Consider the following 21,613-nt stretch of genomic DNA (forward strand, 5'->3'; position numbering starts at 1 on the left):
GAATATTGTAAACATAAATGTTGTGTACACTTTGTTATATTTGGTTTTCACAAAATATTTTTAGAGGTAGAAATCAGTACTCTCTATAGTGAAAGGTCTGTAATTCACAAAAAAAGTGCTTAACTTGTAACTGATAAAAAGTAAGGGTTGGTGTCACCTAACCTGTGTCGTCTTATGTGGGTAGGAATTAGTTTGTAGTCTCTACTCTACTCTTTTTCAATTTAATGTTTAGAAGTAAGATTTGGTGTCGTTTAACCTGAGTCAGCTTATATGTGTAGAAATAAGTTCACAGTCCCAATCCCATTCCTTCCTGCTGGAACTGGCATGCAGTCATGAGTTAACAGGAAATTAGGGAAAGAAATTATGCTAGGCTACTAAGTCATGTTACCTATTGTCCACCAAAAATAACAGAGAGCAGTATGGCTACAGAAATTGGTTAATCAAAGACCGAATGAAACCTGGGGATTAGGAAATTCTCAGACACTAATGATATATCTTATGAGTTAAAGATGGTAAGAGACCATTTAAGACCATTAAAAGTGTCATTTGACTAATGTATGAAATTATTACCTCATTTGCGAATTTTTTACAGCAAATCATGGTAGTAACTAAGCAGTTGAAACTCTTAATTTGTGCACCTAATTGAACTTTAAATCAATTGGAATTCATCTGATATTGCATTTTCAAGCTCTACATTCACTATTTAAGATCAAATTTTTACCATCTTTGATATATCTTTCTTTAATCAGACAATGGTCAGTAATCCTGCCTTGTTTACTAAAGTGTCCTAACAAATTTTGGGAGTTTCATTATGGTAGTTGATGTGTGAAGACTAGTACACAAGGATTCCTGAAAGCCAGTCTAATGAAGATGTGTTGCTGGTCTGACATTGGACATATGAACACTTATCTCTTCTGTTTTTGGGTTGGTCCTGAAGTTTCCAAGGGTGAGCAGACCCATCAACAGCAGGAAGTCTGATGGAAATCAAACCTTCAGACTAAGTGTTTATTACTGATAAAGTCACAGTGACAACAACCTTGTTAACTTCTGAGATAACAAACCTACTAGCAACAGACTGCATCACCAGTTCTGACACTACCAAAGAAGAAATGGGACTCACTTGTTCTGTTAAATATTGCAATGTATTTATCATCAGTGACATCAGATATGTTTGCAAATAATAATTTTGTATAACACATTGTGTACAGTCTGCTTATTTCTTTGTTTTCAAAATATAAATGCATTACATCTTTTTTCCCTCAGTTAACATATTCATTACTTATAAAACATACCTGATACTCTTTACAGAAAATAGATTAACCTAAAAATACCAGAATTATAACACTATGAAAGGATTACCCCTTACAATACACATATAAACATTTAATGAAACCAATATGATGGACATGGAGAAAATTAAAACGTTAACCTTATTAGTTTCTTAACATACAGAATTCTAAAATTTAATATGTAATTCATTGTGTGCACAAGAACAACCAATAATTATATCCTTCCACATTCCTCAGAAAAAAATGATTTTAGTGTGATAATGGTCTAGCAAGAAGAGTTTGACAGGTATTAATTTTCATCAAATCTCTAGCTTCCAAAACAAATTCACCAATTCCTTCATGTAAAGAAACAACAAAAAGGTAATCTTAGAATGCCCAGTTGCCCATTGTATATTTCAATTCAGGTTTAACCTTCAATGCCCATAGTATCATTTCCTAATTATAACTACAATAAATACTTGATTTTACACCTATATTCCCCTTCTCACTTACAGTTCCTTGATTGTGAACACACATTTCCTACACTAGATTTCCTGATTAATTTGATGCATATAATGTTTCCACAGTGTACCAGAATTCCATTTTAACTGATGTCTTTACTCTTGAGATTTAGAATTTAACACATTTTTACTTTCAGAATTAGAGGCTACAATCTTAAAATACTTTGATATATTTATTTATTAAAACTTGCACTATTGCACATCCAATGTGACAATCATCACAAAATTGTATACATAATCCTCACAGTTAAACACACACTATCCTAGAAGTGTCCCAGACCAATTGACATTTCTTGGTGTAATCACAATGTAATACTTTATGGTAAGTATTTAAAAAGTAGCTTTGTTAAAAATTTATACAAAGTAATAAATTTTTAATGTGTTATAAATATGGCAATAAACATAGGCATAATAGAATTGAACCAATTTATTGAAAGATGTGCACCAACATTTAAAAAGTAATCAATTCACACAATAAAAGACTTAATCAAAAATGTCCTCTAATTTACCTAAAACCTAATATTCTAAGTTAGAAAAACAATCCTTCAATAAGCATTTTTGTTTTTTTTTCAAAATGAAAAGATTAGTACAACTGCTTATTGCACTGATGTCTTTTGCTGAACTGCTTTTGTTTTCTGAAGTAATAGTTTGATTTTAGATTTTGCATACTATAAAGTATTACAGTAAGATGTATCATTCCAAACAATAAATGTCTCCAGTGAATGTTATGAAACTTAAAAGCTGTTATTTGTAGGATTATTAAAATATAAAACACATTGTACTTTATTATATTATAGCACTTGCAAAAATAGGTTTAAGCACTTATTTTTACAAAGAAAAGGAAATTTTATAACATTGTAGACCAGAAAGTAGATGCAACTTTATCATATAAACCATGTACCCTATATCTGCAGTACACAAACAGCTTATAATTTATGCACTTAAAAAATCCATTATGAATTTAAATCTGCAAAAACAGCTAAGGCAAACTAAGTTAAGACATTTTGAAATATAAAGTGACCAGGAACAAAGCTTTCTTTGTTAATTAAACATTGAAGCACTGATCTGCACAAGTAATATTACATAAACCAAAAAAATGTTAAAAACAGGATAATTACAAAATTTAAATTTTGCATTGATAATATAAATATATGAATATTCTTTTCTCTACCAGTTTATACATTCAGTGCTTATGTTAGTAAATCTCTTAATATTTTAAGAGAAAATTACTTAAATTAAGATAAATTGAACAGGTGCAATGAATCTAACTTGGACTTTACAAGCCCAATAATAGCAAAAACAAAAATACTTATACCCAGACTCTTTTAAAGACAAAAATAACCAAAATCCAAGTAAATTATATCAAACAGAAAAAATATATTAAATAATACTTGTACTATAGTTGAAGTTTTCACATTAAACCAAGGGGAAACTACAATAAAATTATTAAAATAAAAGCAGAAAGAAAATATCTTCATTCTTCAATTGCAATAAAACTTTCTGTTTATAGTTTTACAGAATACAAAGGAACTAAACTGGTATGTAGATGATGCACTGAAACTATTTTCATAAATACATCCATTGTGTTACACAAAATTAAATGTCTAGGATTTTCATGAACTCTGTCTCAAAATAAACTATGTAGTCAGTCTTCCATTTTATGATAAAATTAGTACCTTATGAAACCTGCAAGATACAATTAGATTGTTTTTTTTCTAATGACTGAAACTATCCCATTAGTTTAAAATCTGTTTTTCAGTAATATAGTTCAAAAAAATTGTAGCAAAAAATTAAGCAATTATAAGAACAACTCTGTAAATGAATTAGAATCAAATATATGTGTGATTTAAAATTAACTTTGCTTTCTTTTTGAAAACAAGCATACCATATCAACAGTTACTGCATTGGTGTTATCTTTTGTTTACAGGTTATTTTACATTTTACAAACTTTATAAAATTCATCTTAAGTTCTGATATAAAAACAAAAATAGTATTCCACTTTTTATTACAAATAAGCCACAAACTAATATAAAACAATCTTGTTAGCTTGCACGAGTAGGAATGAATAAGAAGGAAAACCCAAAATAAACAGTTATAATCATGAAAACATTTCAGTAATAATTGTTTTAGAAAACATTTTAATGTTTTACAAGCTCAGTTAAGAAGATACCTAAATGACATTTCAACACATGAATGTCCAACAGCTTACTATTCTACCAATTCTAAATAAAATTTCACATTTTTTCCCATTAAAGTTGTTCAAGTTGGGTGAAGGAGGGAAGTTATGTACTTGGACAATAAAGAAAAGTATTTGTGTTGCTGTCAAAATACTGAATGAAAACATAAAATGAATCTTAATCTCCTGTAGTTCTCATAACATTTGGCAAATACACATACACTTTAAAAGTAGTCATGGAAATTATTGACAACATACTGCAAAACCATAGAATTTTGATGTCACATACAATTGTAAAAACAAACCATCTTTGGAAAAAAAAAGACTCATTAAGTTAAAAAGACAAGATTTAATATGTTAGATATAAACTGTTTGGATATTTATTTCACACAATCAATTGTGTCTGTTTACATCTAGACACCACCAACTTTTGGGCTACTCTTTTACCAACAAACAGTGGGACTGACTGCACATTATAATGCCTCCATAAATTAAAGGGCAAACATGTTCAGTGACAGGAATTCAAACCCACAACCCTAAGGATTTGATTTGAACACCAAACCATTAGGCATGTAGTTTTGAATTACTGGGTGTTGTAGTATCTAAGAGGAAAGTGACATTTATTACTTTAAACTTAACAACAGTTTGACATATCTTAGACATCTTTTCTGTTTGACCAATGCAAAGATCCCAGTTTTATTTTAAAAAAAGAACATTTGTAAAGAAACCTGTTAGGAGTTTTTTGTGCATTTTCCTAGCATTAAATAACTTGATATATATAACATTTGATTTTGACTTCCAATGAACATTCAGCATCATATGGGCAGATTGTGACAGTTTATGCCACAGATATGACTTAAAAAGGTACCTATAATTTCCCAAATTCACACATATTTAATCAATATAAAATTCTTTTTTTGTGTTCTCTTTTGTTTATTACTTTCGTGAAGGAATTTGCCTTGTACTTTGCTCAAATATTAAATGCATCTTTAAGTGGAAAAAAACTATTAAAAATGGACAAAGATAGTTGCTAAGATGCTGTCTCAATTAATTTACTTACAACTGCATATTTTTTACAAGGATTTGGTGTCCTAATTTCAAGGACTGAAGACTAACCAAGTGCAAATGTTTCTACTAAAGTTCATTGAGTAATATTAAATTGTATTGACTTGATAATAAACTTCATTCTTGTAGCCACAGAACAACCAAAATTTATGTATCTTTAATTTTTAAGCAATAAACGCAAAAGCTAAACCTTAAACAACTTAAATTAATGATACTTGTTACTTAATTTTAAAAAGTACAACATACGGCATACAAGGATCCTGTGAAAACATTATACGTATCCACAAACAAAAAAATAGCAACAGCAGACATAATCAAATGTGGATTTTATACACAAAAAGGTGCACTGTAAACTGTATATTTGGCACCTGACAAACAAAAATTTTGAATCATCCTATTTTTCTAGGAGGTTTTCCAAAAAAGAAATGTTTATAGCTAAAATAAACATACAAATTAATCACAAAAAGTTCTGTTGTGACATACAAGTACAGAAGTAAATGGAAGAATGAATGCAATGATTCTGCATTCTCAGATTTTTAATGGAAACAGTACTGTGACTGATACTTATGCACTACACTTTACATAATATTAAAGATTTATAAAATAAGCTGTTTAATTTATTACATTTAACAATTGCTACTATGATTTCGCATTTCGATTTCAAACAATGTAGAAGTAACAACTCCACTAGAGTTTTATAAAAACAGTTGAAAATGTTAAGATACAATTGTTTACAAGCTTAAAGTTTTGAAAAAGCATAAATTATCTTAAGAGTTTGTTTATCAGTAATCTAATAACAATTAAGCCAAAAAACATTTAGAATACTTGTATAAAATATGTACAAAATGTTCATTCTTTTGTTTACACAGAAGATGAAAAATTTGAATGTAACGTCCATTACCATAATATAAACCGCTTTCTTACACTTTAAGAAATTGACACTTGATTGGCTGGTAGAGTTTATAAATATATTCATTTCACAAAACATATAATTAACTGACAATAAAGAAAAAAAAAAAGGTAGTAGGTGCAGGGAACATATATCCACACAGACTTGGCTAATTTATTAATGAGTATAGAACTCATCTTTACCGTGTTAGAGTCTGTATGAAAATTGTTTTATTTTACCCAAAAAATGTTTAAAATATTAATATCAAAGTACATTTAACTGTGTACAAAGCATTCCATTATAACATTAAACTAATTTAACTAAATATAGCAACATGTTTTATACACTGAACCCATCTATTCTTCTTTTACCATTTATGATTAATTGTGGTATAAATAATCATATCAGTCATTCACTGTTTGTGTAAAGGCTTTAGATAAAATAATAAAAGTAAAGTAAATTTGTTTACACATTATTCATACTATACATACATAATAGTGCTGATTCATATTGAAGTTCTGAGATTAGAACTACTTTTGTTTCATAAACTTAGTTATGATTTTCATATTTTAAGTTTAGAGCCAAGTAAATGCAACTGAAACACAAAAATGCTTCCTTTTTTCATTAATTATTTTAATTATTTAGTCAACATTTATAAAGTTTATTGTTAGAAAGTTGGAAATAGTCATTCTGACTAACATCTAAATTTCCTAGCTTAGAACCTTATTGATAATAATTATCAGCTGAAAAACTTGGCTGTAGTTTACTTCAAGATTTCCAGCTTTAAAAACTCAGCTGTTCTAACTTTTATTATTCTTTTGTTTTCATTCTAACCCACAAACGTAACCCCTCAACTGTAGTTTTATGTAAAAAGTAAAAATGTATAAACACAATTATTTATAGGATTGTTTTACAACCAAACAGTCAAGCTTTGTCATTCACTATAATGTTTCATAAAATTAAGAAAATAATGATTTATGTTTTTTGAGGGCTTGTTTTGGCACTCTAGCATACATACAATATATTTTATGTTAATCATAAATATTTTTTCACTTCTCACAACAAAATTAAAGTAATTTTTGCTTATTATTAATAATACTTATTGGGATAAGTAAGTCAACATTACAAATACTCAAGGTAATTGAATGTTGAAACGATTTGTTTTGTAAAGTAGTTTGACCACGTTTTGTATACAAAATCCTTGTATTAGAGCTACATATATGTACAAAGATGTACATACATTATGAACCAACACTAAATTCTTATACAAAATAAAGTTTGAAATATCTATAATTGTGGTGTAATGTAACATACTGTAACTTCTGTAATATCATAATGATTCAATAGTCTTCACTTCATCAGTTTCAAGTTTACAAACATATGAAATATTACCCCAATTTAAACCAAAAAATTGGAACAAATCTGTTTTTGTAAAATCTGTGTGAATAGTATACATAATTACATTGTTGCTTAAACCTTACTTCTTTTTGGGTTGTTGCTTATTTTACTAAAAACTTCAAATCACGTGACACACACAGATTACATTTGTGTAAATAATAAGATATTAGATGTGAACCATTGTATAAAGGTAATATCATTATGGAAGACAACAATAAAGTAAAACAGGAAGGCTTTTATCATACCATGAGAGATGGCTATTTAAAAAAACATAAATATATGATGAAAATTATTTCTCTTTCTTTATCTGATCTCCAGAATGTGAAAATGAGTTATTCAACTTTTGACAGAACTAATTCTGTAGAATTATTGGCAAGTTTTGCATTCTTAAGTTTTTCTGCAACCTTTTGACAATTGATAGGAATCATTGGTTTCCGATTTTTCATAGGGGTACAATAGTTAATGGTTGAAGTGGTGCTATTTGCTGCACTAAGAACAGCCATTGCTGTACTGTCAACTACAGACAAAGCAATGCCCAGTTGTGCAGCATAATAAGTTACCATAATAGCTGTCTGAATGAAAGGTTGAGAAGACGATAGGTAGAACATTCTAATTCCAATAAGTCCATCAGAAAGAGCAAAAAGGATTCCTCCTCCACAAGAACAAAGCTTAGTCCAAGTCCACAAGTCTTCAAACAGCTGAACTCTGGCAACAGCTCTCCAAACCATGATCATTAATAAGATTATATATAATGGAACTGACAAAGCATAAGCCCCTGGAACAGAATCAAAAACTTGTTTAAAAAACAACAAAAAGAACTGTAATGGAAATACTATATTTTGAAATAGTGTGAAATTTTAGCTCAAAAACTTGCATGCACATGTTCAAGGCAGCAAACAAATAAGCCCACCTAAGATGAGCACTGTAATGCATCAATATACAAGAGAATACTTTACACACCAGTCAACTGATAAAATGAGACACAGTAATATAAAATCATCTGAAAATGATACACTAACATTTCGTGAAATATAACCAGTTAACTCTGAATATTTAATGTGAATGCAAAATTAAAAATTTTATTCTTTTAACTTTGTTAGTAACAATTAATTTAGATGTGACATGTAGTAGTATCTGTGTATACATAACATTGTTTCTTACTTTTGATTAAAAAATATGGCTGTAGTGATAGTAAAAAGCAGACATATTAATAAAATAACTGTTAGTGCAATATTGAATGTAAGTAGAAGGTTTTTACTTAAAATCAATAGATTTATACCTTCAATTAACTTTATGAAAATCCTATAACTATATGGTATTATTTAATCAAATAATATAACCAAGACAAGAGCATGTGACAGCAAATAAATATATACAAGTAATCCAAAAGATCTGATGAGTTAAATCTAACATCACTGATAAGAAATGTAAAGGTAGATATTTTATACAAGTACAGTGCACAACTAAATTTGGTAATCTTCTACAGATAGGATACAGACGAAAACACTAGTTATGATAATTTAATCATGTGATAAGTTGATTTATTAATTGTAAATGTCATAGATTGTACAATGAGTAAAATACTTAAGGCTCAACACAAGTATGTTGACCTTATAAATGCCAGTAGATAGTATTTATAATGGATGCATGAACATTGGATGAATTTATATATCAGAGTAAGATATCAAGTAAAATGCTTATTTATGTAGCATGGAGAATGATGGTTGAAGAAAATGAGATGCCCAAATGTCTCTACTATCATTTGGAAATGAAACAGTAAACAAAGGGCTGGTATCTAGCATCCTCCTAATGCATATATCTTTATAACAAAACCACTTAGTGTGTTGCCTCTAATTAAAGTTCCTACAATAATTATTCCTCCCAATACATTTTATAAAGTTTACCATGTGTGAAACCAATAGTAAATCAACATATAATACACTTGTATAACTTTAATTTTGATAAAAAACAACAACACACAAACACTGAAATCAAATCACATGTGAAAATTTAGTGCCTCACATCTCTTTGCAGTTTGCAATATGCCTGTTGATGTATATTAAGAGTTATTCAGTTTCTCTTATGGGTAATTCTTTCATCAGATCTACTAGCTTATGTGTATGTTAAACAACACCTGTTTGTATTTGTACCCCATATGTTTATCTATTATGTATTTAATTTCACACACTTCAACCTCCACAATTATGCCATTAAGCCATAGGTTAAAAACAATTCCTTTTTTTTGAAAGCACCTATCTAATACTTCAGTGTAGGGAAAAAAATCAACAACAATCGTCAACAAGTCACAAACAGTCAAGTAAAGAATCTGACCTCTACGAAAACCTGATACTCACACATATGTACATCTTTCACATCTACATACTTACTGACAATTTTAAAGTAATAGTTAATTCCAGAACCAAAGCTATTATAATAATTTATTGATTTAACCAATAAATAATTTTATTCTAGAATAATATCAATCTTTCAAAGTCTGTGTTTCCAGTCTTCTTATCTTAACGAAAAGAAAAGTGTAAAATAATCCAAATTCAATGAATTTTAAACAAGTATATGATACAACCACCTATCGTTTAGGATTACCATCAAAGATATCCTAATTTTTAAGCTTTTCCTCAAACTTTTAATATCAGAATTTCTGTAATAACCTATTAACTGTAAGATTCAAACTTGCCTTTCAATCAACCTTAGAACTATATAAAGTGTTTTCACTAAAGCTAAACAACCAGCTGAATATTTCAAGGTTTAAATGGTCCAAGTTATGAATATAATCTGTATACTGTCTTTTGCAAAATCACATAACAGAGAATATTAATTACAAATAGTTATACAATTATGAAATACTTGTATAAAGATAAACATACTAACCATAAAGTCCAGGAAAAAGAAAATAGTAGCCAATTATAGTCACTGCTGCACAAACCATGCCAGCTATTGGATTGAATGGTCGCATACCAAATCCCCAAATATACATAAAATGGCCAACAGCAAAAGAAGCCATGCCCCAGATGAAACAACATGGCCAAATGAGTAGAGCATCTCCCACACATGAGAAAATCATTCCTGCCAAAATTCTTCTGGAATAGGCATGTTTCTCTCCAAGACTAATCCCATGTAGGAGGACAAAGACACAAAGAGACAAAACAGGAAGGCACTTGATGAGACATGCAAACCAGGAAGGGTTTTCACGAGGGATGGCCAAAACAAAATAAATGGCCACTGTCTTGAAGAAGGGAACCAGTTTTGGGCCTACGCATTTCAACTGAAATTAAAAAAAAAATGCTTTTAGTTAATTTTAGTATAAATCATGCATGATAGAATGGTAATTTTTTCAAAACAATTTACTAAATGAAATCAAAGGTAACCCCCACTTCTTTTTTACAAAAAAAAAGGTTGACATAAATTAATACAATGTTATGTTGATAACCCTTCTGTCAAGATTTGTTAATCAGACAAGTATACTTTTTATTACTATTATTAATTATTGTTAACATATATATAATTACACACACACACACACACACACACACACACATATATATGACAATACATTAAATGTTATAATGGATAAGTAACAGATAATATGCAATGTTTCATTTAGATTTAAATTTAGACAGTGTCCCTTAATTTGAGAACTACATCATCACAATATTTGCTGACAAATTAACATTTCAGCTAATTTTATATCTTCAAAAAAATTTTAAAGTATACAAGTATTTTGTACAAAACTTTTTTTAAGCTTTAGTTGAGTTATAAAACATTATTCTGATAACTAATCATCATTTGGGAATATTTTTAGAGCTAGAATTTAGGGTTTAAAGTCAACAAAAAGGTACCAAAATCAGTCTAGATTAAGCCCTAGTACATAATAGGAGTAATAAGCCAAGTATGTTAAACTTTGATATTCTTACAGAATGAACATACCTTTAAAAGGCTCCATTGTTACACAGCTACATAACCTTGAACTACATGCATCTGAAGGAATTTTTCATTACTAAGAACATCACACACACACACACACACAAAATTAGCTCAACTTTATACTATAATCAAGTATCAAAACAATTAAGGAGGTTGCGTATCAGCATTTGAAATATCAAAAATAAAATGGTAACTTATAATACCAATATACTTAACCAGTGATAAAATAAAATACAATTTACCATTATCTTGAAAAGCTCATGTAGTAATTACAAGCACTTTCTGCAATGTCTTAAACTTCCGTGTCATTTAAAAGTCAAACTAGTTAAACTTCATCTTCCTACTAACTCTTTTGTGACATTAATAAATTTATTTGAAAAAAATTAATGCTTGTTCAGTATTACAATAAGTGAAATTAATATCATGGAAAAAGAAGGGAAAATAATTCTGGAATTTACTAAATATCTACATCATGGAATAGAGATCACTTCCTCAAATTTTAGAGCATCTATAAGTAAAAAAAACAAAAAGATGGAAATGGATAGTGATAACCTACTTGATTTTGTGAAAAAGAAATGAAACAAACCAAGTATAATACAGAGTGCTTAAAGTAGCAGTACACTTTATACATAAATGTCATTTGTTTTTGACTAAAATGGTGAATAATTAGATTTATACTTCACAATCCATGTTGTGCATAAGGTATTTTTTGTTTTTATTATTTATTTAGATTACTATAATTTAGTCGCATCCAGTAATTATGAACAAAACTAGTCCTCATAACTGAATGATACTTGATGTACTGTATGCATATTTTTACCATTAATATTGTGCAATATATATAACAGACATGCCTATTTCTCTCCCTTTTTACATCTTAGGTAGATTAAAATTACATCCTGTGTGTGTGTGTGTGTGTGTGTGTGTGTGTGTGTGTGTGTTACACTTCTATGGCATTTGGTGCTTGTTATTTCTTAACCACCTGATAAACCTCTCATTAAGCTAATGTATCTAGTATTCCAACGTAACCCACCTCTACAGCGCTTGTGTTTTTTAATTCATATAGCTATACAGTTGGGTATTCTTTTTCAATACAAACGTCTCTCTCACCAACTTTTATTTTTAAACTAGACACACTACATTGTAGAGTAAGAATATAACAAATGTGATGATAGAGAGCAAAAAAATAACATTAAATACCTTCAAAATAGATAATTACAACTTGTGTACAGTTTTTAACCTTGCACCTGTGTGTGCCTCTTTATGAGTTAATTAAGAACCAGAATAAAATTCATAATATGTCCAGCAGATGGTATACATTGTCCTCCAAAACTTACCTATAGCCAAAACAATGATTGATGAACATACTATCAGCAAAGCAAAAGGTATTATACAAAAATATACATACTTCTGTTTTCAGATTTCAAGATATTGATTTATCTGAAGTTTTCCATAACCAATAGATTTTGATTTTATAAATATTCTTAGTCTTTAGAGTTAAAAAGGAATAACCAGGAAAACATTGTGGCAAACATGACATATCACAACTTAATTTATTCATTATCATTAACATGATGTAAAACAATAAGAAAAACAAGTTTTGAGTAATTAAAAACAAAAAATAATTAAATGTACTCATTATCATTTATAACTATCAGATTATTGTGTAGGTTGATTTACTTCATTAAAAATAAAACTTCATTTTTTCAAATTCTGTAAAATAATAATAACATGAGAGAAAGCAAAGAAAAAATGTTATGATATTCAACCTCACTACATTTACTATATCTAGTGATGTCTATGCCTTTTGCCCAAAACCAAGGCTCATCAGGCTAGCTATGATACAACAACACATAGTAGTAGTATAGGCAGGGCTGGATTATTTATTAGGCACAACAGGCACAGTGTCTAGGGGCTATGAAAACTATAGATCCAAGAAAATTTTCCTTAAAAGTCAATCTCAGAGGATCGAAAAATAAAAACATGAAGTACACATTTTACTGTAAAAACTTTATTATATCTTTAAGTTAAACGATATATTTTTGTACATACTCATTTGTTTGTGTACTCACATTCGCATAAATATACAGCCAATATTGAACTTCAGTGTATTAACACATACAAACAGCAAGTATACATTATACACATATAAATACTTAAATTTCAAACCAGAAATTATAATTTATATATGTATAATTTATCTAATTTTGGTTTAACTTGTACTGCCCTAGGTATAGGTGTTATATATTTTCAGTTTTCATGAACTATTATGGTGTAAGTCAGATTACAAAAGTGGACTAATTATTATAGTACATTCTCAATAGCTTTCACTCATGGGTTCTTAGAATTATAAATGCAATTTTCTGACTGTTGATGCTGTAGTCACAAGTTGAAAAAAAAACAAAGACAACCTAACTTTAATACTATGAGCTTCAATCCCTTTAGAATATTCAACATTATCCAAAGCATCAATCTGCCAAGATTGTTTGAAATTAACTCAATAGGCTGGGAGTAACTATCCAACAGGTTTTACAAATCAGAAATAGAGATAAGTTCAGTTTTGATCTCCTTGGGAAGAATATTCCCTACAGTTCACAGTGTCTACATACAAATTTTATTGAGATTGGCCATACAGACCTGGAAAAGTTAGGGTGAAAATACTCTCACATTTCAACTTTATATATACATAAAGCAGATGTAGCATGGTTGATGTATTATAACACATTATCTATTGCTTTCACTCACGAGTTCTTAGAATTACTGATATTTTCTTCCATTGATGTTGTGGCTGCAACACCCTATCCAGAAACTAGCAGTCTAGCATGTTGGTATAGGATACACTATATCATTATACACTGGATATGCATGTTGCTTGTTAATATTTCTTTACAATTTCTTGAACAGACTGAAAGTTTGCTGTTGTTACTTTTCTATTCAAGATGGATAGAAAGTCATGCTTTCCAGTATAAAAGTTTAAACTGTGTATGCAAAACATCATATTTAAATCTTCTGGCATTAACATTTCTGATTATATAAGAGGGCAAAGATGTGGATGTGATGTACCTCAAGGATCCTTGAAGTATTTTAAAAAATGATCTATTACTGGTGTTTCAGAGAATAGTCATTATAAACTGTGCAGTGGAATACCTCAAGGATCCTTGTTAAGGTTCAGAGAATAGCTATGAGGTAAAATAGGATTAAAAAGTTAAGATCTCTGAAATTGTTTATCTTGAAAAAAAAAAAGAGAGGAACTGACAGAGTTATTTCAGCAGTCATATATTTAAAAAAAAAAAAACATCTTGGGTTATGTGTCGTACAACAATGTGAATAACAACAAAAGATTCAACTCTTCAAGTGATTATTTTAAACTAAAGTTTGGGAATGATTTCGATCTACTTAAACATTTGTAAGTTGTAATGCATTTCAACGAACGTTTACATAATGTAAATCAAAAGACGAAGCTCACATAGCGTACTCATAACAAGAAAAACTGTAGACGTGTAAATTAAATCCATGTTGACTTAATTGACTCTTATTGAGGATTGGGACTTTAATTTTAGAAAGTTTACTTTTACTTCCTAACTTTTTACGCCATAGAAATCATTGCTTTTCTAATAATGCCAATAATATATTATTTGCATCTACTAGTGATACTGTTATTACAAGTTAAAACTTAAGTATTACTATTATTAAACTATTAATATAAAATTAAAAGGCCTAGCACCGTACAGTAGTATCAGTAATAATTATTACTTTAACCTATTCAGTTATTAATGTGAATTATAACTTACTACAATTTTTGGGCTTGTCCAGTATTCGGCAACATGAGGAAACTTTTCATTCATGGTTTTTATGTATAGAAATATATTCTAATTTGGCCTTGTGATTATAAAAATCCTTTTTCCTCTCTCCCTTCCTTTACTTCTAAACGTAATTCTGTACAATAGAAGATAAACCCTGGAAAGTGTGAGTAAAAACAACAGAAACGTTTAGCCAATCAAAGTATTCCAGGAAGTTGCGTCTCAATTTCCAACAAACAAGTGGAAGGTCAATATTTTACATGTGTATAAAACGACAACTTGTAACTTGTGCTTATACTTTCATTAATATGTATATATTTACAAATAATAAAACAATATTAATTGATTAGCTTGTTTCTAATGTTTTAAAATAGTTATCAAGCGCTTTTTCAAGCTGTAAAAGTTTTTCATGCAGTGATATGTGTCACTCAGTATGAACAACTTTACACAGCGTTGAAAGCTAACGAATAAACTTACAGAATGTCATTTCACCATATACAATGACAAAAAATAAATTTCAAAATACACAATTTTACAAGACAGAAACAAATTTGTTGACGGAGAAAAATACAAAAAGCCATTGTTTTCATTAAGTGCACTGAATTTTTCATTTTTATTATTTACCTGTTATTATAAGAATTCGCCCAACAATAAAAACTTTTACAATGTTGTTATCAAAAAACCGAATAAATTTGGTAAAAATAACATCAGAGTAAGATTTAAAAGGAGGACACATGCTTGAAACCAATATTCAAAATTTACCATAAATTATTAAAAACAATGGAATGACGACCAAGAAGAAAACTGGAGAAAAATACAATTAAGATGAGAAGAAAGAGTTGTGTGAATATATGTGTTTTCTCACAGCAAAGCCACATAGGGCTATCTGCTGTTTCCGCCGAGAGGAATCGAACTCCTGATTTAAGTGTTGTAAATCCGAAGACTTACCGCTGTCCTGGGGGTAGGGGCGAAAGAGATAGAAAGTTAAAAGAGGGATTACAAGAAAGGCACGTAAGATTTGCAAATCTTTTTTTTCGAAAAACAAAAAAATTGAAAAAGAACATAAGGTTGTCAGTGTTGCTAAAAAAATATTAAAGTAAAAATAATATCGGCTTGCCATGGCCAGGTGATTAGGGTCCTCGCCTCGTAATCTGAGAGTCGTGGGTTCGAATCTCAGTCACACTAAACATGCTCGCATAATAATGTAACGTTCAATCCTACTATTCGTTGATAAAAGAGTAGCCCAAAAGTTGGCGGTGAGTGGTGATGACTAGCTGCCTTCCCTTGTACTGCTAAATTAGGAACAGTTAACGCAGACAGCCCTCGTGTATACATGTGCGAAAATTCAAAACAAACATACATAAGGTGGTACTATACTATTATAACCTTTTACTTGAGTGAAAGATTTAAAAAGCTGGCAGGCAAAGGTAAGAGAGACAAATATACTTATTTTTATACCATTTTACTTGTATACTTAGCAACAATTTTATTTTGATACTATAGAGAAGCAGCATAGTCATTTATAAGCATGACCAGTGAGCATTCAAATCCCAAGATGAAATAAAAGATTTTATTATTTTCGCACATTATTGTATTAAAAGTTTAAATCTTCTTCATAAAATATTAAAGTTGTATATATATGATTAAAGTTTCAACTCAGATATACCAAAAGATATCTTTATACAAAAGTCTCAGGTCTTATACTAAACACTGCAGAATTTTATCAATACCTGCAATGAATAAAATCAAACTGTTACTACATGTTTCATAATATGATTAAAATTTTTATGTATAAGAAAATGAATAACCCTTTCCCCTTTCTAGTGTTTCGACCGAATGTGGTTTAATGTCCCAAACTGTTGATCCACGGATTTACTGTTCAAGTTCCTTGCCACAAAATTGTATTCTTAGCTTTGAGTTCATAAGTACGTTATAAGTGTAAAGAGCTACATTCCAAAATTTGATTTTAGTAGTCCAAGAACTGTGGGCAGCATTACTGATTAGCTGTCTTGTACAGGGGATAGCTGTACACAGATAGCTCTTGTGTAGCATTGCGTGAATATTAAGGACAAACATAGCGTGTGGATGGAATTAATTAAGATAGAAATAATGCTTAGATTAGGATTCAATTGCAAGTTTACTATCAGACTTTGCTCATATTTCACTTTACGTATCCAAAAGTAGCATATTTAAAACCATAAGGTTTTCTCATATTGCTGGTTGGACATTGACTTAGAAGCTAGAATGTCGGGCTAGAATGGAAGGTCCTAGTGCTGAAGATTTGTAATGTTGCACATTTCAGCTTTGTTCAGATATAAAAGTGACAATCAATCACGTCATTTGATTCAAAAAGCGGAAGAAAGCCCTTGTAGTGATGAATACCTAGCTAACTATCTTTTCTCTGGTCAGAAGGGTGAAGTATGGTTTTATCTGAACTCTTCGAGTCTCTGACTTTGCTGATTAATATATCTGTGCACATAATTCTTATACGTCTATCTCAAAGCTTCAAAAACTATGATCATGTTATCTGGGTAAAAAGGAAGGGGAAGTCATTATAAACACTGATCTATGTGCTAAAATTAATAATATCTTATTGTACTAAGTACAGAATAATTTGACACACGGAACTAAATCATTAGAAAACAATTTGGCATAGATTCATTACTAACTAAAATATATATTATTCATTTTTTTTTAATTTTGCGCAAAGCTACACGAGGGATTCTCAGCTAGCCTTCCATAATTTAGTATTGAAAGACTAAAGAGAATGGAGGTAGTCATCACCAACCACCGACAACTCTTTGATTACTCTTTTACCAACTAATAGTGGATTTGACCATCACAGTATAACGCCCCCAAGGCTGAAAGAGCGAACCTGTTTAGAAGAGGGGGGAGGATTCGACCACGCGACCTCCAGATTGCGAATCAAACGCCTTAATCACCTGGCCATGACGGAAGAAATCAAGTAATATTTTGTTTCTTTTATCACACATATTAATTTAGGTGGAACAAAAACAGTAATCGATTAACATTCTTGTACTATTGTGGTTTGTTTTGAATTTTTCGAGCAAAGATACACGAGGGCTATCTGCCCTAGCCGTCACTAATTTTACAGTGTAAGACTAGAGGGAAAGCAGCAAGTCATCACCACCCACCGCCAGCTCTTTTACCTACGAATAGTGAGATTTATTGTCACACTATAACGCCACACGGCTGAAAGTACAGCATGTTTTTGTGTGACTGAGATACGAACACGCGACTCTCGAATTACGAGTTGAGTGCCTTAAACACCTGACTATGCACCTGGCACTCGTCTCGTAATATGAGGGTCGCGGATTCGAATCCTCTTCACACCAAACACGCTCGCCCTTTCAGCCGCGAGGGCAGTGGGTGGTGATGTCTGGCTGCCTTCCCTCTTGTCTTACGCTGTAAAATTAGGGACGACTAGCACAGATAGCTCTCGTGTAGCTTTGCGCGAAATTAAAAACAAAACAAATAAGTTTCGCTAGTCATCACCACCCACCGCCAACTGTTAGGTTACTTTTTACCAATGAATAGTGGGATTGATCGTCACATTATAACGCCCCCACGACTGAGATGGCGAGCATTTTCGGTGTGACGGGGATTCGAACCCGCGACCTTCAGATAACGGTCGAACACCTTAATCACGTGGCCATGCCGGGCCTCATTGCGAAATTCAAACCAAACAGTTATCTCAAGTATAAACTAAAGCTCTCATGATGAAGCAATAAAGAATATAAAAGGATGTAACTTGTTAGGTGATACAAGGAACTTAGCGACTTATAGTCACAAAATGTAAACGCATGTAAAACATCTATATGCATGTGCAAAGAAGAGGAAAAAGAGACAAAATGATGCGAAATATTTCTCTGAAAAAATTATTTAATTCACGACACTTCAGCTATTGCTTTTTTGTGGTCTACATTATTTATTTGTACCATGTTATAAGCCTTGCTAAATAAACAGAAAATACTTATTTTCAACAAGAACACAAATGCTGTAACTGTATCGCACTGTGAAATTAGAGTGTAATATGAAACAAATCTATATTTCATAGGTTCTGCAAAAGAATTCTGGCCCATCAATCGTTTTGGGTAACGTTTATTTGCTACATATTATTTAAATGTTATGCATAAACACTAAGAGACCTTTTCAGGTCTATACATTCTGTAGAATTAGTCAGTTATGTTGGTTTTTAATTTTAGTAGAAATTTTGAAAACATCTAAAAATAAGTTAGTTATACAATAAATGCCAAGTTTTTGTTTCAGTGCTTTTCTTTACTGTTCGTATAGTTAATTTTGTGATTTTTTAAAATATTTGTATGTGTTATATTTACTGCTGCAATTCATGATTAGCGTTGCTACTCTGTCGCTTTAAAAGTATTTACACATAATAATATTGAGAGAGTTGAATAATAGATAGCGGTAACGTCAACAGTCTTTTTTTTTCACAATATAAAACGATTTTCAGAATTTGATGTGAAGCACACACCTAGCTATTCTGTAAGTTTTAAAATACTTTTACTTTTAAATGACAAAAGTCAAATTATATTTTTGGCTATCAACAGAAAAACAGATTCCATATTGATGAATGACAATTGAACTATATTTCCTGCAGGATTTTCCTACATTGTCGTAGTACATGTACCGTAATAAGCTAATTATGTAAGTGCACTTAGACGATATTTGAAAAAAGTGTTCAAATTCTATGTCTTCACATCATTTATTACTTTTCATAATTATGTTTATGCATGTGACATATAAGAATAAAAATAGGATAAAATTAGTAAACAGCTTAACTGTTTATTATCATTATGAATTTACTAATAAATACACCCTAATAATTTATACAAAATTTATATAAACTTTACTTAATTGTTAGTCGAGTTAAGAAATATGAGAGTCGCGGGTTCTAATTTCTGTCACACCAAACATGCTTGTCCTTTCTCCCGTATGGACGTTATAAGTGTCGATCAATCCCCCTATTCGTTGGCAAAAGAGTAGCCCATGAGTTGGCGGTGGATGGCTGCCTTTACTCTAGTCCTACACTGCTAAATTAGAGACGGCTAATGCAGACAGTCCTCGTATAGTTTTAGGCGAAATTCAAAACAAAACAAAATGGTCGAGTTATGGAATCAAAACTGATGGACAAATTGTGAGATCTTCATATAACTTATTTAAAATGAACCTCAAAACAGAGTTGTTATTTTCTTATAAATACATATCGTTTTGAGACTAATCAATAATCATCTGTAGCTACTGGTTGATGACTACGAATTTGATATTATTACGTTTTAAGGAAAACAGTGACATTGACCAACACTATGAGGTACTTACCAAAATAGTCCATTTTAAGATTTCAGTTCACGAACTGCAAAAGTGACGCTTGAGGGGAGCTAAATAGAATCATCAAAGAAAATAATCTGGTATAGCTTAATGAGTCTCTTTATTACACTAAAATAATCCAGCATGCCTCAATGAATCTCTATATTACATTATATAATTCGATTATTTTAATGAACCTCTACCACAGTAAATAATCCAATGTACTTTAATATGTTTCTTTATCACTGTATAAATCTTGTCAAATGCTACCTAAATTATAAATTAGTCATATTTTAATGAGTTTTTTATCATTCTGAATAATCCGGTATACCTTAACGAGAATCTTAATCGCACTAATTATCGAATATTCCTTAGTACAGGTCTTGTCAAATGCTTCTTAAACTATACAATAGATGTCGCGTTTTTATGTAATCATTCGTTATGGTAAAATTGATTTATTTCAAGAGAAAAGCATCAGGTATTGAGAAACGAACGATAGGTTCTCTCTGTTTGTGACAATAGAATTAAACTATTTTTCACTAAATAACGACTATTATTTCTGTCTATCTATCTCTAACATTCGGGACGTAAAATTGAGCTAGGTTACAGTTTATTATAGAGGCTTCTTTGTCCACCATTTTTAACACTCAAGACGTAAGTAACTCTTAGACAACGATTTACCTATTGAGCAATTTACCAGTTTCATCCTAACAAACATGTAGCTTGAATTTAAGTATGTTGATTAAGAATGTTTACACTGATGGAATGACAGTTCTAAATGCTTATGAAATCACGAGTGTTTTACTGTGTTCTAACTTCCTTATAACCACATCGCACGATATTGAAGAAATAATCATAACTTTTAAACAGGTACAGGGCTCTCTTTTTTGTGTTTTTATTTTGATGATGGAACCCATCTTTTTGAGTAAATCCACATCACTAATGACCTCATTTGTTTTTATATTGCATGACTTGTCGTGACGTTTAAATGCTTACTGTCGATCAATGCGTACACAATTACCAGTTTAATAATTACTATTTTGTAGAGTGACCATATTATTTGCTACGTTATAGAGCGACCATATTAATGCTGTCCAAATGAATGTTACTATTTCAAAGAGGTACTTACCTCAGAAAAATCAGGACAAGCAAAGCAGAAACATGATAACCACCTACTCAGTTCTGTTTCACTAAAATGTTCCTACTTTTAT

The 21,613-nt window shown here is 30.4% G+C and overlaps 1 protein-coding gene across 1 annotated transcript in view; it reads right to left on the bottom strand.

Moving 5' to 3' along the window:
* Window positions 1–2,201: 2,201 nt before the first annotated feature.
* Window positions 2,202–21,613, bottom strand: part of LOC143225801 (lysoplasmalogenase TMEM86A) — a 28,880-nt gene continuing 9,468 nt past the window's right edge. Inside the window, exons 2-5 of the mRNA XM_076455830.1 lie at window positions 20,415–20,473; window positions 15,048–15,213; window positions 10,204–10,597; window positions 2,202–8,092 (exon numbers count right to left, since the gene is read on the bottom strand). Of these exons, the coding sequence (XP_076311945.1) occupies window positions 7,650–8,092; window positions 10,204–10,597; window positions 15,048–15,101 (891 nt within the window). The 5' untranslated portion in view covers window positions 15,102–15,213; window positions 20,415–20,473 and the 3' untranslated portion in view covers window positions 2,202–7,649. The remainder of the gene's footprint in view (window positions 8,093–10,203; window positions 10,598–15,047; window positions 15,214–20,414; window positions 20,474–21,613) is intronic.

The sequence above is a fragment of the Tachypleus tridentatus genome, chromosome 9 (genome assembly GCF_004210375.1).
Source record: "Tachypleus tridentatus isolate NWPU-2018 chromosome 9, ASM421037v1, whole genome shotgun sequence".
In the NCBI taxonomy this organism is placed as follows: domain Eukaryota; kingdom Metazoa; phylum Arthropoda; class Merostomata; order Xiphosura; family Limulidae; genus Tachypleus; species Tachypleus tridentatus.